This window comes from Castor canadensis, chromosome 15 (genome assembly GCF_047511655.1).
Source record: "Castor canadensis chromosome 15, mCasCan1.hap1v2, whole genome shotgun sequence".
Taxonomy (NCBI): Eukaryota; Metazoa; Chordata; class Mammalia; order Rodentia; family Castoridae; genus Castor; species Castor canadensis.
The window spans coordinates 80,578,296-80,606,193 of NC_133400.1; the positions used below are offsets into that span (position 1 = coordinate 80,578,296).

The following is a 27,898-nucleotide window of genomic DNA, read 5'->3' on the forward strand; positions in this document are numbered from 1 at the left end:
TCAGCTCTCAGTCACAGAGGAAGAAACGCAGACACTTGAGGGGTCCTCAGGCTGTAGGGCTGACGCAAAGACAAACACCTTGCCCGGCTTGTTGGTGGGGTGCACGTTTCCATTTTTCCATCCTAGCCGCGCAATAGGGAGAAACGAGCAAACTCTTGCCCCATGGGGGGCATGGCTTCTTAAAACAGTGACGAAGTGGCTTGGATGGTCCTTGAGATGCTACTGGTATGGAAATGCGCTGCGCATCAAGTGACCCCAGGATTGCAGGCTCCGGCCCGCAGTCCCCCGGCAGGCCGCTAGGAGGCGCCGCGAGAGCACGGCGCCCGCCCGCCGCGGGAGGGGGCGAGCGCGCAGGATTCCTGGGCCAACCCCGAGCCGCGGGGCAGGCAGGCGGGACCAGACGCGGGGACTGTCACCGCTGGCGCGCCGACCCGGGACACGGGCATCTGGGGACCGCCAGGGCCACCCCCGCTTTTGCCCCCGCCAGGGTGAGCAGACGCCGGCACAGAAGGCGATGTCTGCCGGGGTCCCCTGCGGACCCCCGGGGAGCCGGGCACGTAGGCTCGCACCCCTCTGGTGCTTCTCGGCGGTGCTGGGGATGCTGTGGTCCCCTCCCTCGCTGGCGTTCAACTTGGACACGGACAAGCTCACGGTGTACAGCGGCCCGGAGGGCAGCTACTTTGGCTACGCGGTGGATTTCCACGTACCTGACGCTGGCACGTAAGTCGCTCACCCAGGGGAGGTGGGGGGGGGCGCGGGGGACGAACCCGCGTCCGGTCCCCGCAGCCTGGAGGAAGGTGATGCTGAGATCCCCCATCCCGCTGCCCACTTGGGGTCCGGTTCCGCTGCCCGCCAGCCACCAGCCTCTTCTCTCTTCTCTGTCCGTGCGCGTTACGTGTGCGCACACTTTTGTGATCCCCCAAAAGTGACCTTCTCCAACCCTTTTACAGAGCGAGTGTCTTGAGCACTTTGAACTTATGAGACATGCCATTTGCCTAGAATTCCTTTGCATCCTACAAAGGAGAAGACGGGACCGAACAGACTCAAGCCAGTTAAAACAACGACCACCCCACACACTCTTTATCCATAGTCTGTAACAACTTAAGTGTCCGGGTACAAGTTCGTTTGGCTACACGCAACTGGGTTCTGTCCTCGGCTCCCCCTCTACTCTCACCTCACTGTATCCACATAGCTCCACCTAGAGAAGAGCTAGGGCCATTTGCACCTTCTTGCAAACCAGGTGTCTGGCGCCCATAGGTTTCAAGAGGAAATCAAGTTTGACAGTCTCCTCATCTTAAATATGTTGTCTCCCTCCACACCTACTCCAATCCAGTGGGCTTGTGGCTACAGACTGAACTGCGTGCGCACACTTTTATGATCCCCAAAAGTGACCTTCTCCAACCCTTTTGCAGAGCGAGTGTCTTGGTGGGGGCGCCCAAAGCCAACACCAGCCAACCGGACATCGTGGAAGGGGGGGCCGTCTATTACTGTCCCTGGCCGGCGGAGGGGTCCGCACAGTGCAAGCAGATACCATTTGACACCACCAGTAAGTGATGTTTGTTATTCTGAACTGGGGTTTGAAAGAACAAGAACCACCCTGGAGTCATTTTACCATTCTTTTTGTATTCCTTTGGACTGTCTGCTATATCCGTGTTGGGGGGGAACTGTACAGGTCCCTAGAGAAATCAGCTGTTTCAACCCTGAGGGAAAACATCTGAGGGAATCCTATTTCAACTTTGATTGGATGCATCTAGTTTCCTTACTGTCCAGAGGTGAGCATTTTTAGGGTGAGTGAATATTTTGGAGAAATAGAAAAGTTACGTCCTAACCTTGACTATGGAGCGAATCTGGTGGTTTCCCAAAGACAAACCTGGGAAAAGTTGGAATCTTAGCATTTCCACTCCCCCAACTCCGGAGGCAAGATTTAGCTGCAGTAGACCCAGACAACACTCTCTGATGCCGTTTAATTCTTTACAGAAAGAAAGAATTTTCTTTCAAAATATTGGACGTTGGATGCAAACTAGTACAGGCAGAGTGTGGATGGATTACATTCATTTCCAAAATCCCTAGACAGATGTTTCTTATTTAATTAAAGGGAAAATACATTTTAAACAATTCAGTCTGGTTATGTTTCCTCTGGTGTTTTCTCTTCGGGTCCTGAGAAAATAATTTAAATGTAATGCTTTCGAAAACATCAACACTGAATGTTTTAATTTGTACCACCAAAAACGCTATGAATTCAAATGATATATATTATTGGAAAGCAGGTATCTCTTTTCAAAAATTGTGAATGTGTCAGTTCAAATAAGTCTTTGATGAACAGTCATTGAAATACTTTGTGCACTACATAACTATTTCATGACATCATTATGATTTCTTTACATTTTTGTTATCTTAAATGTACATTTACAATTTATGTAGAATGTCTGTTTTCACAGAATTTTAATGATTTAGTGGTATTTACTTGTTACTTTAATTTGTATTTTTCTGTTGAAGGAGAAAGTAGTTTCAGTGCTAGGAATATGGAACTCATTTCAAAGAAAAAAGTTCTATGCAAGCATTACCTTGAATTGTGACCAAATTAGGAAAGTCTCTTACAAAAACATTTTCAAATTGTGTTTTCCATACCTGTCTATATATGGTCAATATAAATAATAGCTAATTTGTCATTTCATTAAATAATTCGGTTATTTAATAACTTTTATAAAAGGTTTTAGCTTTTAATTTAAATATGGAAACTAAAAACTGCCTTTTGCTGTTCTTTTATGACAGAAATCTTTTAAATAATCATTTTTATCATAGTCAAGTTTTATCTAGTTACTGATGTCTATTTAAGAATCAGCTTCCCAAACAGAAGAATTAATCATGTTAGCATGAAGTTAATGCTGTTTTAATCATTCTTGCCCAAATAATTGTATTCTGAAAAGTAATTTAAACTCAAACCTTGATGCATAAATATATAAATCAATTTAAATTCAAACCTTGATGCATAAAGACATAAATCATTGGTATTATTTGAATTTACACTGAGTAAAAGGAGCAGGTATATTTTGAGACATGTTTGATGTGTTTTCACCAGGAAGCAATTCCATAGTCATGGAAGTGAATTCAATAACTTTCTAGGACATCCTATAGCACAGCAAATCACTTACTATATTATCCTTTTAATAAAGGAAGGATCAATGTCTGCCCAGATAAATTATACCTGAATACCTTTGTAAGCAGTAATCCCAGGAGATGTCATTCTTTGATAGATAAAAACCAGAGAATCCAGACTTCAATATGAATTTTTAAAAACTGACCACTCCTAACCACAATTTTCCAATGTTAAATCACAACAGGCAACATTTTTAAAGATTTGTTATAAAGCAATTGTTTGGAGCTTTGAGTTCCCTTTTTCATACAGAACTAATGCTGAAAGATTGTACTTTGTTTTCCAGAATAGCCACAGGAATGCACTTAACCCTTATTGTAGCTGAATTATATTTGCAAAGAATCAATAGGAGACAAGCTAGTACAATTTCAGAAATTAAATGAATAGGAAAGTAATGTAAAGAAAAGAATAGTGTTACTTGAAAAAAGGTGTGGGGGGTAGGTGGCCTCTTTTTCAGGTTCTGAAGAACACAGCTGGGTGTCTCACAGAGCTTTTGGATTAATGTAGCTGGTTCTACACTACGTCTTACTTCTAAATGTATAGAGTGTTTTCTTGATGCATGCTACCATTGCAGCTATTCACCTTTATAGTAGTAATCTGAGGATTCATAAATAGAATAAAGTGACGGAATGAAAGGGAGGAAGAAGTAGATGTTCCTGAAATAATTGCACAGGAATTTATTTTACTAAAACCAAAGTAGAAAAGGCTGCACACAGTTTGTGGGAAAGGAATGGTTCACCATGGAATGAACAGCTCAATGATCTGTAAGAGAGGGGAGTCTCACCAAGAGAAGATAGGCATCATTGGGAGGAGAAAATTCCCCATGTCAGCCATCAGGGGGTACTGTGAGCCCAGAAACCTTGGTTACTGTTGGTAATGTCCTGGAAATGGGGTGGGGGGGAAGAGGTGTGCTACTAAGTGAGTGACCACACACCATGTCTCATCTCTATTGGTTACTTTATCATGATGTCCCAAGACTATGGAACTGGCAGTGGCTGACATTTGATGCAAAGCTGTGAAGGTGAAGCAGGGACAGCAGAAGCCAGCAGAGCTAGTTCTAACTTGAACATGAGTTTTGTGGGCAGAGTGGGATATTGGAACCAAAGCTGAAAGGTGGAGACAGGCATTGCTGACTCAGTCTTACCATAATTTTTTGCCAAATACACTATATTTATAGATACTACTGTATCCAGTCACTTTGCATACATAATTTAATTTGTAACACAGAGAAACTATATAAAACCCATTTTTATGAACAAAGAAACAGACATCAAAAGTGTGGCCAAGACTACCCTATGGCAGAATTGAGATAGGTCTGCCTACTGCAAAACTTGCCTCTTCACCCTGCACAGGGAAAGGACAGATCCTCTTAGAATACAAGGTCAGGATCATGACTGGGTTCCATGAAAGCCTAGCAGCAGTGTTCACCTTCTTCATTCCAACTCCCCTCCAAGCACATTGGTTCCCCAAATCCCAGTGTCAGTGGTCCTTCAGAGAAGAGCTGAAAGTAAGAAGCAGTTTGGGTAAGAGGATTGTAGAAACCAGAAATTTAGAAGCAGGCTTTGTCTTGGTGGAAATTATGGGTTGTATATGTCCCTTGTTTGCTCAGCATCCATAGAATCTTCCCTCAGTATCCCCAGTTAGCTATCTCCTGAGTTGCTCTCTGCCTGCTGCCAACAATACAATGTTTCCACACAAAGGAAGAAAATGTCTCTTCTTGACAAAGTAGTGGTTGTGACTGATGGACACCTACAAACTGATATCCATGTGACAGTGTGGGATGTGTTAAGCATAAACATATATTACCCTGTCATTATTCCTCTATAAAGCTATCTGTGACTTTCCTCCACCTGCTTTTACTATTATGTCTGAATTCAAGATATCATAGTAAATTTGATCTGTCAATGAAGTTTTGTCAACTTGTTCAGGTCCAAGAGTGTCTACAATTTAGTGCTTTGCTGAGGTAACCTACTACACTGTCTCAGTCTAGACACTGAGGTGAACTAACTTGTAATTTAGTCCCCGAATATGCCTGTGATCCTGTTCCTTAATTTATTTGAAGTCACATATCCTTGTTTAAAATTAACTGTTTGTTTACTTTTTTCATTAAGTAATCATTATTTTATTTTTATATTATCATATAACTTTTTTTTACTACTTCTCATGATAAATGCAAAAGCAGAGGAAGTGTGGACTAGCCTAGCACTTCAAATGCATGAATACTATTAAACTCTGTTCCTTTCAAGTACAGAAAAAGGGAATTTTAAGGAAGCAGATGGTGGAGGGGGTGGTGCAAAGAGCAGATAATTTTCCTGCTCTGTACAAAATCAAGTGCTTCCCAAACAGCACTTCTCTCATCTCCTTTCTGTCTTTCCCTCTTACTTCAGTAGAATGAAATTCCTCCCATCACCAAATTGATTTCTTTTACTTTGCCTCAGGAGCTCTCTAAACTATGCCCTATGTCCTAAACAACTTAAAACATCACATCTGCCAAATTCATGCCTCACATTGCCAAGCCTGCTCCAATGTTTATTTCTTCTTCCTACACTTTCCAAACCAATGTGCAGATTAAATTAGTATCACTAGATTGTAACTCTTCTGCTAAAAAGAGGAATAAACAAAACAATGAAATAGACACCTCATCTTTGGAATAATAAAAGGGTAAGTTGTAACAACAGTAATAAAAGCATAGTACACAAAGTATTTTATTGTTTTCAGTGCTCAAAATACATGTTTGGAGGAGAAAGATAATTTCAATCTAATAAATGATGATAATCTCGCAGCATTAATAACAGCAGAGACAATTACAGCTGGGAACCACTCGGATTTAGGCACCCACATAAAAAGGGAACAGGAAGAGGTGGGAGGTACCATTGAGATTTAGAAGTTATCTGAAAAAGACTACTAGAATTTGCCTGGCCTTAATTTAGTATCTGTGTACTTAAAAAAGATTTAAAATGGAAGATGTATTGGTTAGGACCTTTCAAAGTTCCAGAATGGTAAGATTTTGATGAAATTGTGTTTTAGTTTGGAGACCAGAACCCTTTGTGTTAGGGAGTCTGTTTTATTTTGTGTTGAGTGAGCCTATAACAAGGAGCAGCTCAAAGCATCTGGCTGTGTGACTGGTACAGAATTATTTTTTGATAGTAAGGGCTGTGCCCTTTTCCTCATGTGAGGGGTGGAAAACACATTGGTCACATAAGACTTGCTTTTCCAGCTTCTGCAGAAAGAAATCAGTTTTTGTTCAGGAACAAAGAAAATGTAGGTCAGACCTACCCAAGTACATGACAGAGGAAATAACAAATGGATAGGGTTGAGGAATAGCAACAATCTGGGCTATACCTTCAATTGGAAGGTATAAAACAAAATAAGGGGGAGTCAAAAAATAACCTACTCTTTTTGAGAACTAATAACGGGGCTGGAAATGTAACTCAATGAAGAACACTTGCCTGGTATGTGCGAGGCTCTGGATTCGATCTCCAGTACCACTTCCTTTACCACGAGTAAAGGAAGTTTTGCTACTCAGAAATTTATATGTATACATATAAATGTACAAATATGTATAGGCATACATATGTAGAAATCTTCCTCTGCTGCATGCTGCTCCTGAATGATCAAGGGTTGTAGCTAAATGTCTTACTTTTTCTGCAAGCAATCAATAATGGCTTACCATGCCTGAATGTGCTGGCCTAATAGAGGCACCCACCATCTATCCCTAAACGAATGTCGATTGGCTTGGACTTCCATGCAACAGAACACAATTGAGTCCTGGTATGAGAAGGGAGGAGGCAGTGGTCCCTACAGCACATAGTAACTGAGGAAGCAATTAGAAAAAGGAAGTCCTTGAAACTCCAACTAAAAATGGGAAACAGATCTGCTCTATGACCAGTTGAGTAGTATGAACATTAGGCGCCTGTTGCTTAATCTGCAAAATTCTTTCAAGAAGCTGGAAGTCTGTATGAGGGAACAGGCTTCCAGGTTTTGGCAGGAATACTCTGTGTGGCAGCTGCAGCAGAATTCTGGGAGAATTTCAAGAAAATAATCTTGAAATTATTCTGAAAGAAGCAAAATGGGCTTTGACACTTAAACTGATTGATTGAGGTGGACGTGTGCAAACTCTACCCACTGTGTACAGAGAGGCACGTATCTGTGAGTTGTGTTGGTGAATAGAGTTGCCAGCATTATTAAGACCTCCACTCAGGTCTCAGTAATGATTAATACCCTGATTGACACCATCAAGATACACAAATATGGATTTTTGAGGAAGATAGATTTTTTAAAAAACTAAATATTGAAAGTATTCATGTTTTAACCAGCAAGGTGCTTAGAACATTTAAAAATAATACTGAATTTTTCAAAATTCAAATCAATACAAGCTTACTAAAACATATATATTGCATAAAGCAAGGTGTACCTGCATAATGAATCCTAAAATAAATTAAAATTAATGTCAATTCTAGGCTATTTTGTAAGAAGATTTAAGATATGCAAGCAAATTGTGATTCACTGATAAGAGATTTATACTCAAAACATTCTACCTATTATGAGCTATTATAAAAGTCAGACAGGCAGCTCTCAGATGAATGTCACCAGACAGTCTAGAAGGAATGAAGCTTAGCCTCACCCAAGAAGTAGGATCTCTGGTGTTTAGTGCAGAACTCCAAAAGTCTGCCAAACTGAGAAAAATTTCTAGATCCATAAACATTGGTGAAAGTGGTCATTTACCATTTGATTGTTATAGTAATGGTAAGTTTATAGAAATTACAAAAATAAGTCTTCATAAAAATGACTTCCAGGCCTTAAGAAGGGGGAAGAGCTGACTTCAAGGGGCACAAAGGAGATTGGTGGTATCTTGATTATTTTGATGGGTTCATGACCAAAAGCAGTTGTATGGAAAACTATGAATGAATTTTGTTGTATAAAAGTAGTAAAACCAAAACAAAAAGGGAGACAAAACCTATATGGAAAATACAAGAAAATTATATATTTGATGTGATCAAATTTGATTTTTTGGCCATTGCTATGAGCACGTGAGCATTAAGGTCTTCAAATTATGGGACATTCCGGTATAACAGTAATTAGAAGTATAAGAACACATAGATACTGAAGATCATAGGCCATGCCCTTAAAAGAGTGAACAATTAGCTCTTCATATAGGACCTTCTTTATCATTCTTTAAGTAAATGATAATATATTCAAAATGTATTTGGCAAAAAACAACAAAAAATATTCTGTAAATGAAAACATGTTGACTAAGAATACTTCCGTGCATCAAAATATAATTCTTCAATGCTTATAAAATTTAGTCAGGGAAGACCTCATTGATAGTCACTAATCAAAGGATGTCTTACTTCAAACATGCAATTATAGTTATCAAAATTAGTATAACTGCACTGAGGCAGTTATTTATTAATGCTATGTCAATTTTTTCTTTAGTTCTATTATTTGATATATAGACACATATTTGAATAAGGTATTACAAGACCTTCTGTATCAATCTGCTCTGGTTTCCAGGGCACTCCAAGACCAGCAAGAAGTGCTGAGGGAAAGGTTTATTGAAGGACCTCACATTGCACACCACATCTCATCCCAGGTCTAGTGATGGAAATCAACTCCCAATAGCCTGGTTATGACACCATTTCAGCTGGCTCCATCGTCACTTCCTATGATTTGCCCTGCTGTCTCTAGCCTAATCCAACCTTTTGCCACATTGCTTACACAACCTATCTCCTATCACAGTACATCATGGGGTAGTACGACTTCTCTCTCAAACATGACAAACAAAATGTAAAAGTAAAAAGATACAGTGTGTCCCACCTGCTTTTATTCTGAGTTACCTCTAAATCAATAGAAGTGTTGATGGTATGACATGGTAGTTTGTACAGCCTTTTAGGGTGAGAAAATGATGAGTAGAACTGGTTGAAGAGCCCCGGAATAAGATGATCATGCCAGGAAAGTTCATTCACAATCTGTTTATACTGCAGTCAGTTACTAGAACTTGTTTTAAGAGGCCCCTGGAAGAAACCAGAGTGATCACAGGCCCAGATCATCCTGTTGGCCTTAGAACATAGAATACAACAGACAGAGTTAAACCAGTCAGGTAAACTCATGAAGTGGTAGTAGATTTCACAACATGAATTGTGGTTAGTTCTTGATATGTTACATTCTGTATGAGGTTCAATTCCTTTAAAATCTTATAGATGTGCCAAAGATGAGTTATAAAACCTACTTAGAGAATTTCTTTAGGGTTATACTATTCTACTCAGACCCAAGTAAGATTTATAATTTATTCTGTAAAGATCTGTCTGTTTCCATAAATGAACAGTATGTCAACATACTCATGTCAGCAATATGGGTTGCACAGAGAAGAGTGAGAAGTTGTTGGTAGATGTGAGGTAACCCAAAGCAGTATTTCCCTAAATCTCTTCATGAATCTTCTCAGTGAATATGAAATAAATGGTTCATGTCAAATAAGTTTGGAAATGGCTGAATTCACTTCCTCTCCATGAGACTCACAATGCATATTGTCTGAGAAAAGGCGCTAAGAATTGATGAGCAAAAACAAAGTAAAACAAAAACCACTTAGTTCATCAGTCAGGACATTAACTGTCATTCATTACTTCTCCTCATGTGAACTGTTAGGACAACAATTGCCCAGATAAGGCTGTAGAAATGAGTGGCTCCAAAACTCTGCCTTCATTTTCTGAACACATCCTGTGTTTAATGTGAGTTCATAGCCAGGCTCTGCTTGGTCAAGCCACCATGAAGCTTTCTTATCAACACATGTGTCCTGGCTAGCAAGGAACTGGAAAGGGGGTGTGGCAAATTGTACACTCTCTGTTAATGTTCCCACCTGGAATTGACAGTCATTATTTTCACATTTTGTTGAAAAAAGCATGCAGAGGTGTTGCCATGCCAACTTCTTTAAAAGTTACATTTATCTGTACCTGTCAAGATGGTATCAGGATCCTTTAAAAGAGCATGAGAAAGGAAATGCAACTAAAGAGGTTGTCTTTAGGAAATGTGATTACAAACTATTTTCCTAATGAAGATTTTTTTTCCAGGACGTGTTTTGGGGATACTTAATGGCACAATTCTTTGAGGCTTTCATTCCAAGCCCTATACTTGTTGTAGGGAGGAAGACACATGGCAAGGAAAAGAATGTGTTTCTACCAGTAGTTTTGAAGATTTGAATATGACTTCAAGCCATCCATCTGTCCTTAAACTGCTTCACTCATATCCCATTCTCTGCCACACATCACCTGAGAATTCTCTTCTCATTCAGACTCTTCAGCTGGCATGTTATTAGTCACAATGTCTTTTCCCCTCAAGTCATCCTTTAACTTCAACACATTTGGATTTATTAAACAGCAGAGTTGAAAATAAAACTTAGCAATATTGCACAAGCAGACCTTCCTTTAGACCCTGGAGCATGGCCATAGAGTCCAAAGCCTTGCCCTTATAGGGAATCGGTGACAGCTAAGAAAAAGTAGGGTAAGTCTGAGAGCATGGAGCAAGAGGAGTGTGTGCGTGTGTGTGTGTGCACATTATTTTATGTTGGATGGAACATTATTTTTCTATTGCTGCTATAACAAACAACCACACACTTAGTGGATTTAAACAACACAAATTGATTATCTTACAGTTTTAGAAGCCAAAGTCTAAAATAGGTCGGTCTCCTTTGGGCTAAAATCAAGGTCTTGGCAGAGCTGTGCTCCTGGGAAAATCTGTTTCCCTGCCTTTTTCAGCAAATGCTGGAAATACAGGCTGACCACATTCTTTGGCTTTGATGGCCCTTTTCTGTTTTTAAGGCTAACAATATCAGCCTGAATCCTTCTCCACTGTCCTCTCTCTGGATCTCCTTTGCTCTTGCCTTCTTCCACTTTAAGGTACCTCAACTCCCCTTTTTCATGTAACCTAACATATTTACAGGTTTGGTGAATTAAGTCTAGACCTCTTGGGAACTGCTATTTAACTTATCACAGGTTGTCAAAAAAAAATTTCATTGAGGAGGTTATATTTAAGCAAGGGATTAATTTAAGCAAGGCCTCCAAGGGTGGAATTCATCATTTTATAAGAAGGTAGTGTTAACGTCTGGAGACCAGTGTGCTTGGAAAATGGAGAGAGGCCTCTGGACCAGAAAGAAGCCAGTTAGGGAAAGAGAGATAGAAAATTAAGCCAGAGAGACAGGTGTAACCAAGATTATATTGGTTTGGAACCATAACCCTGAAAGACACAATCCCAAACACAATAAACCCTATCTGTAAATTCTAAAATTCTTAAAGTCTGAAATTCCAAAAGATCAGAATTTTAAAAATATATTTCTGGAAAACATAACTTGCAAAACAACTTAAAAGAACTTTATATACATTTTAAAAGGGGAATTTATTTGAGAAATAAGAAAATTATGACCAAATATGTCATAAGCACCTTCACATAATAAAATAGGCAATAATAGCATATATATTTTTGGAAGAATAAATGCTCCATTGATAGTTGCACAGATATATTTACATTGATAAGCAGGTGAAGCATATTCACTAAAAATAATTCAAAAATGAAATACATAAATGTGTCTCACTATGGCTAGACATTGTGTGCACTCAGCTTTATAACTGTGGTCATCTGAAATATTGTGATGGACAACCTAAGCTTTTAACAAGGTCATTCCAAAAACCCCTACAGGTCACCACTGAATATACAGTTGCCCAAAGAGCAAAGAGCTCAAGACATTTTGTCTTTCATAAAAGCAAATGTACCAGAAGAGCATCTCTATATACTGAGGAAATTTTAATGTTATGTTTATGCACAATGCTTACAAACTAAGTCAACATTCTGATAATACAATTTCATGGAGTCAAATTTGCAAAAGACACATAAAGTAAATTAGAAACCTCTAAAATCTCTCTAAAAGCCTCTGGCCAATTGTATACACTAATCTTCCCTGGAGACACACCCTAAGTAATGCCTTAGCAGGCTTCTATGTATATGTTCCACCTAACATGAAGCAACTATCCTGCATACAACCAAAGGCACACTAATCCTTTTTCCAGAATTTGACTTTCTTTTCCTCTTACATAGCCTTTTTCAGAGGGAATTGTGGTTTGGAGAATTTTAGCTTTCAGGATTTCAGCATTTGGTATTTTAAGCTTTTGGGATTATGATTTGTGAGATCTTAGATTTTGGGCATTGTAGACCTTAGAGATTTTGATCTTTTGGAATTTCAACGTTCAGCATTATGGTATTTGGTACTGCATCTTTCAGGATTATGATCAGCACCAAATTACATGATACTTTAATAACCAGGATCAGGATTTTATTCTAAGAGGGATGAGCAGCTACTGGTGAGTTTGAGTAGGCAAGGAAAAATGGTTTTAATTATTTTTAAAAGGACCAGTGTAGCCTCTGGGTGAAGAATGGATTATAAGCATGGCAGACAGAAGCAAGGAGCTGAGGTAGGAGCCTGTTACAATTGTACAATGAAAGCGGTATGGCCTGCCGTGAGTGGTAGCAGTTAAGGCTTAGAAATGATTGGAGTTGGACTTCTTTGTAAGTTCAGTTAGTAGAATTACATTATGGATCAGATGACAAAAGAAAAAGGAAATTTTGATCCGAGTTACTGGAGGAATGGGATGGATGTAGAACGTGTCCTAGAGGAAATATCGTGAGTTGAGTCCAGATACATGAAATCCGAGATGCTTATTAGATATCCAAGTAGATGTCAAATGGACAGTTGGATAAATAAACCCAGACCTCCCACAAGATTTCTGAGATTTAAAATTTGAAAGTCATATGTGTGAGGATATTTAAGATCATGACTTGAGAAATAAGTGTGGATGAAGAAGAGAAAAGCAAAGGGGAAAGAGCAGAAAAGAGATGAACTCAAGTTGACACTAAGTCCTGGAACTCCTGAAATCTAGAGAAATATTGGGAGGGTGTATGAAAAATAAAAGAGGTATCTCATGGGGCAAAAATCATGAAGCCAGTGAGGAACACTTTGGGAGGTGGAGTGAAAAGAGAACTGAAATTTGAACATTTGATTTAGCAAATGAAGATTATTGATGGCTAAAAAAAAAAAAGGCAATTACAAAGGAATATGTCAAAAGGGAATGAAAAAGAACAGCAGGACCCAGTAAGCATGTATGGCCATCTTTTAAAGATGTTTTGCTATAAATGGGACCAGTATAATATAATAGTCAAGAAGATATCATAACGTGATTGTATTTTAATGTAAATTATCTAGAGGAAATACAAGGCAAAGGGAACAATGATGACTAAAAGAGGAGACTTGTATAGGAATGCAGTCCAGGGTGGATAAGCATGTATAGGATTCTTACACAAATGGAGGGACTGGCTTAGAGCATCCATGGGAGGAAAGGAAAGGAAGAGTAACCAAAAGCAGATTGATGGATTTTGTAGTTGGAGGAAGAAAATGATCTTTTCTCAGTAAAAGAAATTCTTGCATTTTCTCAGTAAAATAAGAAGCAAGGTCATCAGCTAAATTAGGAGGCAGAGGAGAAGGTGGGCAGATGAAGAATTTGTAAATGGTAGTAACAGAATGTCAGAATGCATTGAGTAGTAAATTGTTAGGATAACCAAGCAGTGCACAGACCTCAGAGTCTGACTTTATTCATTGAATGAAGACATTTTTGACTCTCTCACCCAGTAGTATGGGTCTACTTGTTTGGAGTAGGATTGAACAAGATATCTCAGAGAACCATTCCATATTGGATGCTAATCTTCTAAAAGGAAAAATTGCAGGAATAGAAGGTTTAAATTATGCAGTTCCTATTTTATGCAATATTAGGAATTTTTAAAAACAATAATATGACCAGTTTTGTTAGATGAATTTTTACTACAACATCTAGCATCAGGGATGAAACCCTAAGGAATATACAACCATGCAACAGGAGATGGTATAACTACTTGGAAGCAAGTTTATATAGTCTACATCCTAAAACCCACTCATATCTTGTATTTAAAAACATTCCTAGTTGGGTGCTAATGGCTCATGCCTGTGGTCCTAACTTCTCAGGAGGCAGAGATCTGGAGGATTGTGGTTTGAAGCCAGCCTGGGCAAGTAGTTCCGTGAGACCCTATCTCAAAAAAAAAACCTTCAAAAAAAAGGGCTGGTGGAGTGACTCAAGGTGTAGGTCCTGAGTTCAAGCCCCAGTACTGTAAAAAAAAAAAACATTCCTTTGAGGTCATATTGAAGACATTCCTATCAGTTAGTTGGCTTTAAATAAATGAGTAGACAGTAAATAAAAGCATGCTGTGCCTCTGACAATCCAAAGGTGACATCTAAGCCACATTGAGAGCCATATTGAAGCTTTCATTTCTTAGCTGTACCTACAACTAAGACATAATCCCAGGTAATCTTGAATCTTGTGAGAAAATCTTGAAATGAGAGAAAGTATGAAAAATTCATACTTATTCACTATAGTTGGGGAAGACAAGAATGATCCTGGCAAGATAAGGCTTTATATGCTTGGTTTTACATTGGAAAAAGATCTCTGGCTCCGAGTAGAGAACAGATTTGAAGGCAGAAAGCCTGGAGCAATGGAGACCAGCCAGAAAGTCACAGCAGGAACTGAGGCTAAAGGAAATGGCAGTCACCACAACAGAAGTGACAACAGGGATAGAAGAAAGTAGATGGACTTCAGATATTTAAAAGGCAGAATAAACAGGAAGTGATGACTGAATGCTATTTTGGAGCATAGAACTGGTAATTGTCAAAGATGTGCTTCAGGTTTCTGGCTTGGTTAGAGGGGTTACTTACCATTATGTTGGGTAAAACTAATGAACAAGGCAGACACACTCTCTGACCTGGCAATGTCAGTTGTAAGCCTGGTATAAGTGCTATTTTAGCAGAAAGTGAAGATGCCTTCAGGCATACAAAAAGATTCCATCCTTAAGTGAGGGCATGTTTTGGTGTGTCGGGGAAGGCTTTTCATTGTACCAAGAAAACACTGCAAAAGTCAGGTGTGTGTGTGTGTGTGTGTGTGTGTGTACATGAGTATGTGTGCACGTGCCTATGTCCATCTCTGGGACTGGCAAATAGAAAAAATTGTTTAAGCCAATACAGAAACAGTGAAGTGAGCTGATGTTTCAGTCACAATCCAAGTGCAGTCAGCTCTGCTTTTCTGATTGTTATGTCACACTTGGGAGTTGCTTTTGGTGTTTTGTTTGTTTGTTTACTTTTAATCTGATCTGCTACAGATGGTTCCTAATTTTCCTCTGGAGAGATAATTGATTCATTTCTTTACTTCTAATTTTTTGCTCCTTTAGCTGCCTCACATAAATTAGAATTTCTACCCCCAAAAATTGCTTCCATTGTACCAAAAAAACTCCATATGTATTCCCAGAACAGACTTTACATAAGACCTTAGTCAATTTACATATGAAAAACATTTCAAATAATATGATGTGATGTAGAAAACTACTTCATTTTTATTGTTAAATAAAATACTAAAGAACACTGGCTCACTACTACTGGTTGTTCAAAACAAGAAGTTGAAAATGTGAACTTTATTTTAGGAAAGATGATCTAGATATGGAAATAATTATAGCAGAAAACTTATATTCTTATTCAAAGCAGAAAAGTATATAATAGGAAGATTGTATTAAAGTCTGTACTATTGCTATCCCAAATTCATAGGAACATTTATTATTAGAAGTCTAAAAGCACACAATTTGTCACGTAACTTTACTGCTCTTTGGTAATGTATGAAATTAAACATTCAAACATTGTAGTGAAATGAACAGATGAATTTGTAAGTCTCATAATTTCCAGAAGAGAATAGTTTATTTCTCTGTTGTTGAACTCTGAACGACTGGATGAGTTTATCAAATTTAACAACTATGTCTAGGAAATTGGATTCTAGTAATCTTGCACTTGCTACTTTAAATAATTCTTTATATAAATTTGTGTTACTCTGTATTATTTGAAAAAATTAAAATAATCTGAAAAAAAGAGTGTGTTTGGGGCCCTGCATTTTAAAACAAGTTTTTAGGAAAATGAGTTGAGCAAATTGGTAAAAAGGAGGAAGAAAAATGTCTGAAATGCAGTGAGACTCAACAAAGAACAGTGGAGAATTAACCTGAACGGAAAGAAAGTCTCATAGCTAAAGATCATCGGGAGTCAGGAACCTCAGCTATTGAGAGGGTGGTATTTAGACTTACACTATTAGGTAAAGATAAGAAAATTATTTAGGTTATGTATGTGTTTCCACACATGGCCATATGTACATATTTGTATGTAGTATGTATATACGATATAAATCATTAATCTTAGATACAGAGTACCATTTGATCAGAGTAACACATTTCTTGAACATCTTATGGGAAAATAAATTAGTATGATGTTTACTCAAATACTTGAAAATTCTCAGTAGGATAACTAAGAGAATGAAGACTATTGAGATTCTTTAATAGCTTAGAATAGTGGTTTTGGAGTGTTGAGAGTCATACATTTGGAAGTTTAATTTTCTGTGACCCAAAAATCAACTTACAGTCTTTTCTTGGATTCGGTTCTTTTAGACAAGGGGTTGCCTGGTCACAGCGATTTTACTATGAGTTTCACATATGAGTATTCTTTATTCTCATATACATAGTTTCTTTTTTAATGTTTTTATTTGTATAGCATAGTTTCAATTTAAATGAAATTTCTATAGTGTGCATTTGCAGAAAAGCAAACACTTAGAGATTTCTTTTCCCCTTTCCTGATTAAAACTGTCTGGACAGCTCCTGCAACGGCTTTAAGAAGGTCCCTAGGGGGACAGACTTGGAAGTGATGACTGAAGGTTATAGGAAAACTTACTGTTTCTCCAGTACAAGGTCGAGAGCTTTATAAACAGTTTTCCAAAATTACTCTGCCTGCCAAAATGTTTGGTCATACCTGTGTCAGTTTCAGCTCGTCCCTTCCCTCTCCAGTGGTGATCTATTTTCACTTTTTATAATGTCTCCCATTTTTCTAAACTAAAAGATTAGAAAAATCTGCTGTAGCCCATGTGTGTACCACATTCTACAGCCCCTCACTCCTGCTCTGAATCCCTGATTCTCAGGAATCAAAGAACCAAAATCTACTAAGTCTGCCACCCACTGGGATTTGTACCCAGATTACCAAAGCTGCCAATTTAAGGGAGGTTACTTCAAAGCCCAGAAACATAGAAAGAGCCAAATCAATTTTATTGCTAACACCCATCTAAATTTCTCATGTTGGCCTAAAGGTCTTTTCATTGTATCTCCAGGTTTTCCTTTCTCCTTTCTTCCTTCCTTCCTTCCTTCCTTTCTTCCTTTCTTCCTTCCTTCCTCCCTTTTTGATTTCTTGTTTTCTTTCTTTCTTTCTGTTTTATGTCATTAATGTAATAATACTCACTGTAAATGCTTAAACAATAAGAAACATATTAAACAGAAATGTAAAGGATGTTGAACTATGTATACTCCTTGTCTTCAAGATAACCATTATTTAATTTAATTTCCACACACAACACAATGTTTAAACAAGAGTGAGATCATGCTGAATGCTGTATCATGGACAGACTTCTGAATGAATAGTTGGGAGCTTGGCCATTCATTCAACAAACACTTATTGAAGGCCTACTATGAGCCAGGCACTGTTCTTGAAGTGGGAAATACAGAGAAGCAGAGTATGTCTCTGTTCATGGAATTTATATGCATTCTCAGGGGACAGTAAACACATGTGCACACTAACAAATACAATCATCACAGACAGCAGTAAATGCTATTAAAAAGGGAGAGTAAATGACAAAGAATAGACTAAGTTGATGCCTTGGGAAATGTGCATATGGGAAAGTAGTGAGGAGGAGGAAGCCATGTAGAATGCCATGGGAGGGACAGTCCAGGCAGCTGAAAGAGTAACTGCCTTAGTGTGCTCAAAGTACAGAAAGTCAGTGTGGCTACAGCTTAATGAACATGGCAAAGTAGGGAAGGTTGAGGCAGAGAAGGTCCAGGACATGCTGGTCTTCTATGCAATGTCAGGAGTTACTATTATAGATTGGGATACAAATCACTGCACAAAGAGATTGTTTGATAAATGGCACTGGGGCAACTGGCTTTTCATGTTAAATAAGCAAGATATCTCTGCCATGTTCCTTCAAAGAATAAATTCCAGATAGATAATGATCCCCATACAGTTAAAAGACTAGAAAAAATTGGGAGTAGATATTTGCAATCTATATAAAGAAAAAAGAATCAATTCCCACAATGTGTGATGAACTCTTACTAATCAATAAAACCAATAACCAAAGAGGAAATGAACAAAGAATACAAATGAGTAATTCACAGAAAAAAGTGAGTGGGCCACACTCACTTACTTACTAACAATGAGGGAAGCGTAAATGAAAATGAAGTGAGATACCATTTCATGTCAACTAGATTGAGAAAATGTCCTATAATAGCAAGAGTGAAATATACCCCTTCTCTCTCCTGCACTGCTACTCGATCTGGAAATGGAAGTTCTTTGGAGATTAGTTGGCATACCTGATAAAATGGAAGTGATACTTTTCTATGACCCAGCAATGTCACTTCTGGTCTGGTACCAGAGTGAATGGATAGTAGATGAAGATGTATGTAAGGACATTCATGATTGTAGTAATAGCAAACTAAAAATACTCTAAAGTTTTATACATAAGTGAAATGGGTAAATAAAATTTAGATGATTTTCCAGTGGGAAACAATACTATATAGGAATTAAAAAGCATGAGATAAATAAATCCATCATATACCCACCCATCTATGTTTCTATATATCTTTGTATTTACATATCTAACTAGCAAGCAAACTATTTATGGACAACTTTCACAGACATAAAATGGATTGTAAAACACAAATACAGACTGCTACATGCAAATAAAATAATCTAATGCCTTTAATTCAGTAAAAAAGAACAGACAAAAGAATACTTTATCAATTGTTGGCAAACTACAACTAAACCTTGCCCACCATCTGTTTTTGTATTGCTTATAAGTTAACCATAGTTTTTATATTTTAAATGACTGGAAAACATTTTAAAGAATAACATCTCATGACACATGAAAATTATATGGAATTCAAATTTCTGTGCCCATAAATAAAATCTTACTGGAACACAGCATTATTTTGCATATCGCCTATGGGTTGCCATTGCTATGAGGACAGAATTGAGCAGTTGTGACAAAGACTACAAGAGATTGCAAAGTCTAAAGCATTTATTATCTGGACCTTGACAGAAATAATTTGTAACCCTCTGCTCTATATTATTCATGAAATTACTTTTTAAATGTCTGCACCAATTCATAATGGTACAGCCTCTGGAAGAGAGGTAAGGGAAATGGAAGTGGAATGGTGTAAGAAGGGACTACCATGTCTGTGAATATGAAAAAACTCCACAATTGTTAGCTCTGCCCAACAGAAATACAAGAATTTGTTATACCAAGTCCTCATGCTTTTCTGTACTTATGAGTCTCAAAACAGTTCAAAAGAAAAATATATTTTGTGGACATTATTCTGCACCACTGCATACACTTCTATCATATTGTGTCATATATGTTTTAACAGCCAGGCAGCAGTCTTACTTATAGATGATCGAGATGTTTTTCAGAGTTCTTTATTTATGTACATTAACTTACAGTTTTTCTATCACAAATACAACAGTATCATCTTCATATTGTCTCTTCCAGCATTGGAGTTATTTCTATTGAATAAAATTCTGAAAGTAGAATTTCTGAGTCATTAGAAAAATTCACTTAAAATTTGTTGTCCAACATCCATTTCAAAATGTCACATCTGTTATCTTGAGAATGGAGTGAATGTTATAATTTTCTTTTTGCTATACTAGTAGGTGGCAAGTGTTAAGCTATTACTGTTTTCATTTGAAGTTCAAAATTTCCCATGAATTTACAGGCTACTGATTTATTTTTCCCTGCAAAGACTGTTCAGGTCCTTAACACATTTTTTTCTATTGAATGTTTTGAACTGATTTGGGAGCTCTTTATATATTAAATATATTGATATTTTCTCATCTTTTTCTTTCCTTTTTGTGGGGTAACTAGAGTTTGAACTTAGGACCCTGCCACTTGAGCCATGCCTCCAATCCTTTTTCTTTTTGTTTATCATATAGGTAGGGTCTTACTTTTGCCTGGGCTAGCCTTGGAATGTGATTCTTCTACCTCTACCTCCCAAGTAGCTGTGATTGCAACAGTACCACCATGCCCAGACTTGATCCTTTACTTGAAAAAAAATTCACTGGGATTTTCACTTATTTATTAACTTTATAAATAGTGTTCTGGCACTTAGAAAACTTTAAATTGCATGCAGACACTTCAAAAGCTTTTTGTAACTTTGGACTTAGCTTCCTCTGTAGTTTGCGATATACTAACTAGATATTTTCTTAGGCTCCCAACTGTCCCCACCATCTCTCAGAGCCACTGTTCTTTCTCAGGAGTTTGGTGGACTTGACAATACCCTGGGGTAGCCAGATGCCTTTCTTCTGCTGCAAGAGGACATGTAGCTTGCCCTAAATGCTTTATCCCATGTCATCAGTGCACCTACTAGGGTTTGGGTTTGTTTAGGACAATAGAACCCACTTTGATTGTCATCACTAAGGAGGAATTTCATAGAGATTGACACTCACAAGGACTTGGGAAAGGGTAAAGTGTGAAGGTCAGGAAGTCTCTACAGATCAAGGAATTTGGCAGTTTAGGATCACAGGACATGATCTTAGCTGCCCAAGGAACACCAAAGACATGATTTGCAGGAAGATGTTTGGGAACTGATGAGAGAGCATCAATTCTGTCACCACTAAGGCCCATGTGCCTGTCTATAGCTCCCACCAGAAATTAGCAACTTCTCTCTTCTGCCCTGGAACCAAAGTTCCCTTGAGCGTCTCATTCATCCACAATCCTGCTTACAAGAGAGTCCTGGAAATGTATTTTCTTGGCTTTCAGCTTCTACCATACAGAGGAGAGCTTAGAGGGCGAGATACAGTGCTGAGTATTGATAGATACAGTCTGGGAGTTAGTTTGGTAAAGGTCACATCAAAGTAAATCACAAGCATCCTCCATGCCTCAAAAATTTATTGAGCCCCATTAACCCACAGAGAGTAGAACACCCTGTGGGTTAGTTGGTATGGAAGAATCTCATTCAGAAAAGGAAGGGGAGAAAATAGAGGAAGCTCACTTTCACCATCAAGCCAAATCTATCTTACTTATCTGAAATACTACAAAACTACAGTGTTAGATTAAAAGCCAGAAAATAATAAAGCAGAATTTTAAAAAGGTGATAATGGATTTCAATGAAAGAATGATACACCTAGATCCAAACGGATTTTAGTGAATTGCAGCCTGGGACAGTGAAATTCTCAATTATGTGCTTTGGACTAGGTATAGAATTAATGAATTCCATTCATTTGTAGTATTCATCCAGAAAATTGCTGAAAAGCAACCATATTTTGTTCTCTCAATGAAGTTACTACATAATTCAACCTAAAGTAGCAAAAAAGATGCCTCAAGAACCAACCAGGTAGAATTATCACATTGTTTAATCTGACAAAAAGGTCCAGCTCAGAACTGGCATCTGTCTCCCCTATAATTCATTTCCTTCCTCACAGAAATCTGCTTTTCATAGGTACTTTGGGGGATCTCCTTTAACTAAAACTATGTTTGAATTTTTGAGCTGCCACTCTTCTTTCCATGACTTTTTAGTTGGTTAGCAATTTAGAAATTTCAAAGCCACTGTAGGATTCCTCTCACCCCATGCTTAATCAAAGCCATATTGATAATCATGAGATGTCACTAATTTCATCCTGAGTGCCACAAATCACTAATAATAATCTATTGTGTGTATGTCTGTGTGTGTGTGTGTGGTCCCTTCCAGTTCTCAGAATAATGTTGAATTTCCAGGTTTGTAATTAAGGGGTGTTGTCTAAGGAGTGAATTGCTATGAGATTTCTGTTTTTTATGAGTTCCTGTGAAGGAGGAGTGGAAGAAGGTGTTCTCATCCTCATTTTAGAGAATAATTTAAAACTCCAGTAGATTGAATGAATCTCCCAAAATCAACTAGTTAATGATTGTAAGATCCTTTAGCTTTGCATTCTATAATCAACCAAGCTTCCTAGATGTAAATAGAAATGTTTATATTTTCCATTTTAGGCTGTAAGCCATAAGATGCTGTAATTCTTTGCCAGTAGTGTACACATTGGGTGAGGATTTCCAGAACTTGCCTTTTTTTCTATGCACTTTTAAATTAGTGTATATTGATTTTACAAAATAACGGGTTGCATTGTGACCTTTTCATACATGTATATAATGTACTTTAAAAAAAAGTCCAGAAACATCAAAAGCACAAGATTTTTAAGAAGGAAATTAACTATTTTCTATTAACATGTCAAAATATAAATTTTAGGTTCAAATTAAGTATACATAATGAATTATTTTAAAAGTCTGTAATCATAAGTAAACTCAAGTGAAGGTTTAATTATGTTTATTTTGGCCTTACCTAATAGGAGCTAAAAGGTCACTTTATAATGTATTAGTGAGCCAAGAAGAAAAATATAATAGATATGAAAGGAAACATACATAAGATAGTCTAGTATTTAGAAATTCTTTAGCTATTACTGATGGAGCTCCTGTTAGAACAGGACAGATGGGAAGTAAGTTGACTGGAAACCAAGAATGAAAGAAAAGACCTCTGCTTCTGATTAAGACCTGAATTGTGTTATAATTGGGTTGAGTTTCTCCCCAGCTGGCCCCTCTTGCGCTGACATCTGCAAAGGGTGTGCAACACCATGTTGGGGCTTTATCTCCAGTGGCTGTGTGGACACATGTTACTCACTTAAAAACCAAGACCTTGGAGTCTTGCTGAGAAACCTTGTGCTTTTCGGATCAGAGAGAAACTTCTATGTATCACTATTGGAACAGATTCAGAATTCTTTAAAGCAATTATAGTTGTTTGGTCTCCTATCTGGAACAAATATACAGCTGAAGTACAGATTCAAGACTATCAAAATCCACAATAACTATATAGTATAGTAAGTTTATGGGTATTGCTATTTTTGGAACATAAAACATAAAAAATTTCTTATTTTAAGTTGTGAAATGTTACATACCTATTTTCATTTTTTATTTAGCTAATGAAAGTCTTAGCTTAGGCTTTGTTAAAGAGAAATCCCCTGGTGGGTGAGAATTAATTTCAAGTATATTTAAATTGATAAATAAAAATGAAATATATTTATGTTATATGACAGGTTCTTTTGACATATGTATACACTTTGGAGCAATTAAATCAAGCCAATTAATACATCTATCACCTAACAATTACCTGTGTTGAGAACATTTAAAGTCTACTTTCTGAACTGAGGATGTAGCTCAGTGGTACAGTGTAAGGCCATAGGTTATAGGTTTGATCCCAGCACTGCCGAAAAAAAAATCTTATCTCAGTAATGTTCAAGTTTATAATATATTACTAGTAGCTGTTGTCACCATGCTAAAACTCAGGGCTTCACCCTTGCTGGACAGGTGCTCTTATCTCTTGAGCCACTCCACCAGCCCTCTTTTGTAATGGACTTTTTCAAAATAGGGTCTCATAAACTATTTGCCTAGTTCTGGCTTCAAACCCATGATCCTCCTGCTCTCTGCCTCCTGAGTAGCTGGGATTACAGGTGTGAGACACTGGCACCAGGCCTAACTGAAGCTTTTTACCTGTTCAACAACATTCTCCATCTCCACTTCTCCAGTAGCTTCGGGTAACCATCATTCTACTCTCTGCTTTTATGAGTTGAACTTTCTTTTCTAGATTCCACATAAGTGAGATTGGGCAGTATTTTGTTACTTAGTATTATGTACTTCACGTTCATTCATGTCACAAATGACAGGCTCTCCTTTTTATGGCCAAATCTATTCTCTTGCATATATCAAACATTTTCTTTATCCATCCATCCATTGATAGACACTGAAAATGATCCCATATCCTGGCTATTGTGAATAATTAAATGAACATGACATGGGGATATCTCTTTTACATACTGATTTCATTTCCTTTGGATATATACTCAGAACTAGAATCACCAGATCATGCGTTGATTCTATTTTTTATTTTTTAAAGAACCTCCATACTGTTTTCCATAATGGCTGTACTAATTTACATTCCCACAGTAGTGTGTAAAGGACTCCTTTTCCTCCAGCTCTTCACCAGCTCTTATTCCTTCAGCCTTTATAATAGTATTCTTTCTTACTAAGGTAACCATGTCATCTGTAAAGAGAGACAATGTATTTTCTTCCTTTCTGATTTAGGTGCCTTTTATTTCTTTTTCTTGACCAATTGCTCTGGTTAGGACTTCCAATGTTATGTTTAATACAAGTGTCAAGAATGCATATCCTTGTCTTATTCCTGACCTTGGAGGAAAGTGTTTTAAATTTTCACCATTAAGTGTGATGTTAGCTTGTGATATATGGCCTCTGTTGTTTTGAGGTATGTTTCTTCTATATTTTATTTGATGAGCGTTTTTAATCATGAAAGGTTGTTGAATATTGCCAAATCTTTGTCTGTGTCTATTGAGATGATATCATGTTTATTTACAACGTTTATTGTTTTGCATGTGCTAACCCATCCTTGCATCTCGCATAGTTATGGTGAATGGGTATCTTAAATGTGCTACTGAATTCAAGATGCTATTATTTCATCGAGGATGTTTGCATCTATGTTCATCAGGGATATTAGCCTGTAATTTTCTTTTCTTGTATGTCCTTATCTGCCTTTAGTATCAGGTTAATACTGACCCTTAGAACTATTTAACCCTCTTCAACTTTTTAGGAAGGATTGCTATTAGTTCTTCCGGTATTTTTAGTGTCCATGTTTATTACTATGTGTTTTAATTGACTGCCACATTTTATAGACTATTAATAATTTATATCCTCCTTGTCAGACAACAGGAAGATCAGAGTTAATGGAACTAAGGAACCTATAGAGTATAAATCAAACCAATGGTTTGGAGCAACAGTAAAAGCTCACAAAGGAAAAGTCGTGGTGAGTATGAACTGTGTGGTGTGGTGCTGCTTTGGAATCCTAGTACCCTAAAATGTTCTAATGCTCATATTTAGAAAAACTCTTTTATACAAGAACATGCTAGATTTTCAAAGATAAGCTTATTGACATTTTAAAGAAATTCAGTGCTTAAAATCTGAAGAATCTATTTTCGTGTTCAAAGCTATAGGAAATGAAGCTTGTTTTTTAGATCAGTTAGATATTTTCCAATATTTCAAAAATGACTAAGAAAAATGAAAAATTAAAAGTTACATCTTAAGGAGTTAAATATTTTATTGCTTAAGATTGATTTAAAAGGCTGCTTAAATTTTGTCAAGAAAAATAGGATTACTACCCTCGGGATGTTTAAACAGTCAATCTACTGTAGTACCATTGATTTTTTTAGAACAAAAGGAAAGTGTCCTTTCATAGTAATAATTTTAAAACTACTAGATTTCTGATTCTCTGAGTTCATTAATTTGTTTAAAGCAATTTGAACTATGATTTATAAGTATCTAACACAGATGATTACTTTTACTTAGTCTGTGGTTAACCCCCAAGAGATTTTGATATAAAATAGGTGAGATGTAAAATATAGATTACCCTCCCTAGTTAGAAACCCAGCATTTTCAATTTATTCCTTGCAGAATTATATTTGCATTAGTATAGTTTTATTCCAGAGTTGGTAAGATCTTTTTTATTCTCCAGTGAGGTGTAGCTTGTGGGATATATGCAAAAGCTAGTTCCATCCTAATCACTGTTTTGAGGTTCAAAAAATCTTTGGGGTACTGTATTAATTTTTTAAGCTGTGAAAAATTATGTTACACACTAACCCAATATTTGTAGAAACCTTCAAAACTCTTGACAAAATAATAATGCAATATGTTTGTAATAAAATTTTCCAGTATTCTTGGATTTTCTAAGTTATATAATGGAAAATATGATAATGTAAGGTGTATTTCAAGTTAATCTGTACTTTTTGAGTGTTGAAACTTAGCAGAATGAAGAATTCTACCCTATGTGAGATAGTTATTAAAACTGTAAAATGCTGCCTAAAGAAATAACATGTTGAGTATGCAGGTATCATGTGTGTACATATCAGATTTGAATCAAAGCCTAAGCATATCACATCTGTGTGTGTTTCATATCAGAATGACACTAGCAGATATGAAAAAGGTAACATTTTAGAGCTGACAAAAGGAAAACACTGGAAAGAATGTTACTGGCATTAAATTTCATTTGGTGAGACAGAGATGAGGCCAGTAGATGATATCAAGGGCACAGGTGAATGTTGGACTATCCAGACTCCCCCTTGTACTTCACCATTTACCCCTGATGTTGAATTCATCAGTGAGGTAACTTATCACTTCACCAAGAGGCCCAACGATAAAGGAATCTGGATGGCTTAGAGAGTGTTTTGGGTCTTTGGCAAAGACTATAGAAAGATAAAACCAAAAAAACTGAAGTTGTAGTAGAGTGGTTTTCTTGAGGATATGGGTTATCTTTACTAAAAGTCATTATACATTGGACTCGATTTCCAAGGACATTCTGAAGCATAAAATGATTTTAAAGTCAGGCTCTGTATTTACTTCTCATCAAATTAGAAGATAGGCTAGTAGCTAGCTAGTATAGGATTCCAGAGTTCTGTGTCTCTAGAGATGATGGCTTGGACAACCAGGTAAAACACACAGAGACTTCAAGCTAGAAAACAGGAGCCAAAAAAATCATCACCATCTCTACGAAAATAATGTTATTCAATTTAAATAGAATTTCATATCTAACTTTTAAATACCATGCTCTTGTTATAATCTAAGTTTCTAAAGAAGAAACAAGAGCATGTCATGAAATTATGTTTTTCTTACTGTTATTATTAGGGTATTGTTATTATGATTATAATTTTGTGGCAGTGGGGCTTGAACTCCAGGCCTTGTACTTGCACTGCTACTTGAGCAACACCTCAGTCCTTTTTGCTTCTAGTGTTGTTTTCAGATAAGAACTCACACTGCACTTTTGACCAGGCCAGCCTCAGACTGTGATCCTCCTACCTTTCACCTCCCTAGTAACTGGGATTACAGGCACGTACATACCACTCCCAGCTTATTTTGAGACAGGCTCTCACTGACACTTTTTACCCAGCTGGCTTTGAACCAGATCTTTCTGTCTCCATCTCCCAAGTAGCTGGAAGTGTATGACCATGTCCTGCCCATGGTTAAATTAATTTTTGCTGGCAAAATTCCTGATATTAGACAAGCTTATTTAGAAGCAGTTCCATCTTTACACATTAAGATATTCCTAGAAATGGCATCACAAGGTAGAATGTAATGAGTATATCTTATTTTCTCCAGATAACATTGGAAGGTGTGAGCAAGGCATCAAATAAGTATCTGATATGATGAATTATATATCATAACAACAAAGATATAACAACTAATGTGTAACAATTTGGTATTGTCAAATTATGTTTCAATGTCTATCTCGTGGGCATGCATTTAAGTCAACACACATTTATAAGTGAATTTTACATGCAAATGTCTGTATTATGTGCTATTGGCAATTGAATAAGTTCTAAAGGAGGCACCAGTCTGAGCAGAAGTTGCATAGTATGACTAGGGCTGCATTACTTCACCTTCTGTAGGTTAGCTAGAAATAAACATGGAACAGTTCATATTTAACACTTCGGGGAGTTGCCCTCTTACAATTGAAAACATATTTGTGGGGTTACTTGGG

The 27,898-nt window shown here is 37.3% G+C and overlaps 1 protein-coding gene across 2 annotated transcripts in view; it reads left to right on the plus strand.

Annotated features, from left to right (window-relative positions):
- The first annotated feature begins 376 nt into the window (after positions 1–376).
- The window catches only part of Itga8 (integrin subunit alpha 8), a 179,615-nt gene continuing 152,093 nt past the window's right edge, over positions 377–27,898 (plus strand). For both annotated transcript variants that reach the window (XM_020171319.2, XM_074056601.1), the window contains exons 1-3: positions 377–720; positions 1,413–1,546; positions 25,074–25,174. In XM_020171319.2, the coding sequence (XP_020026908.2) occupies positions 515–720; positions 1,413–1,546; positions 25,074–25,174 (441 nt within the window). In that variant the 5' untranslated portion in view covers positions 377–514. The remainder of the gene's footprint in view (positions 721–1,412; positions 1,547–25,073; positions 25,175–27,898) is intronic.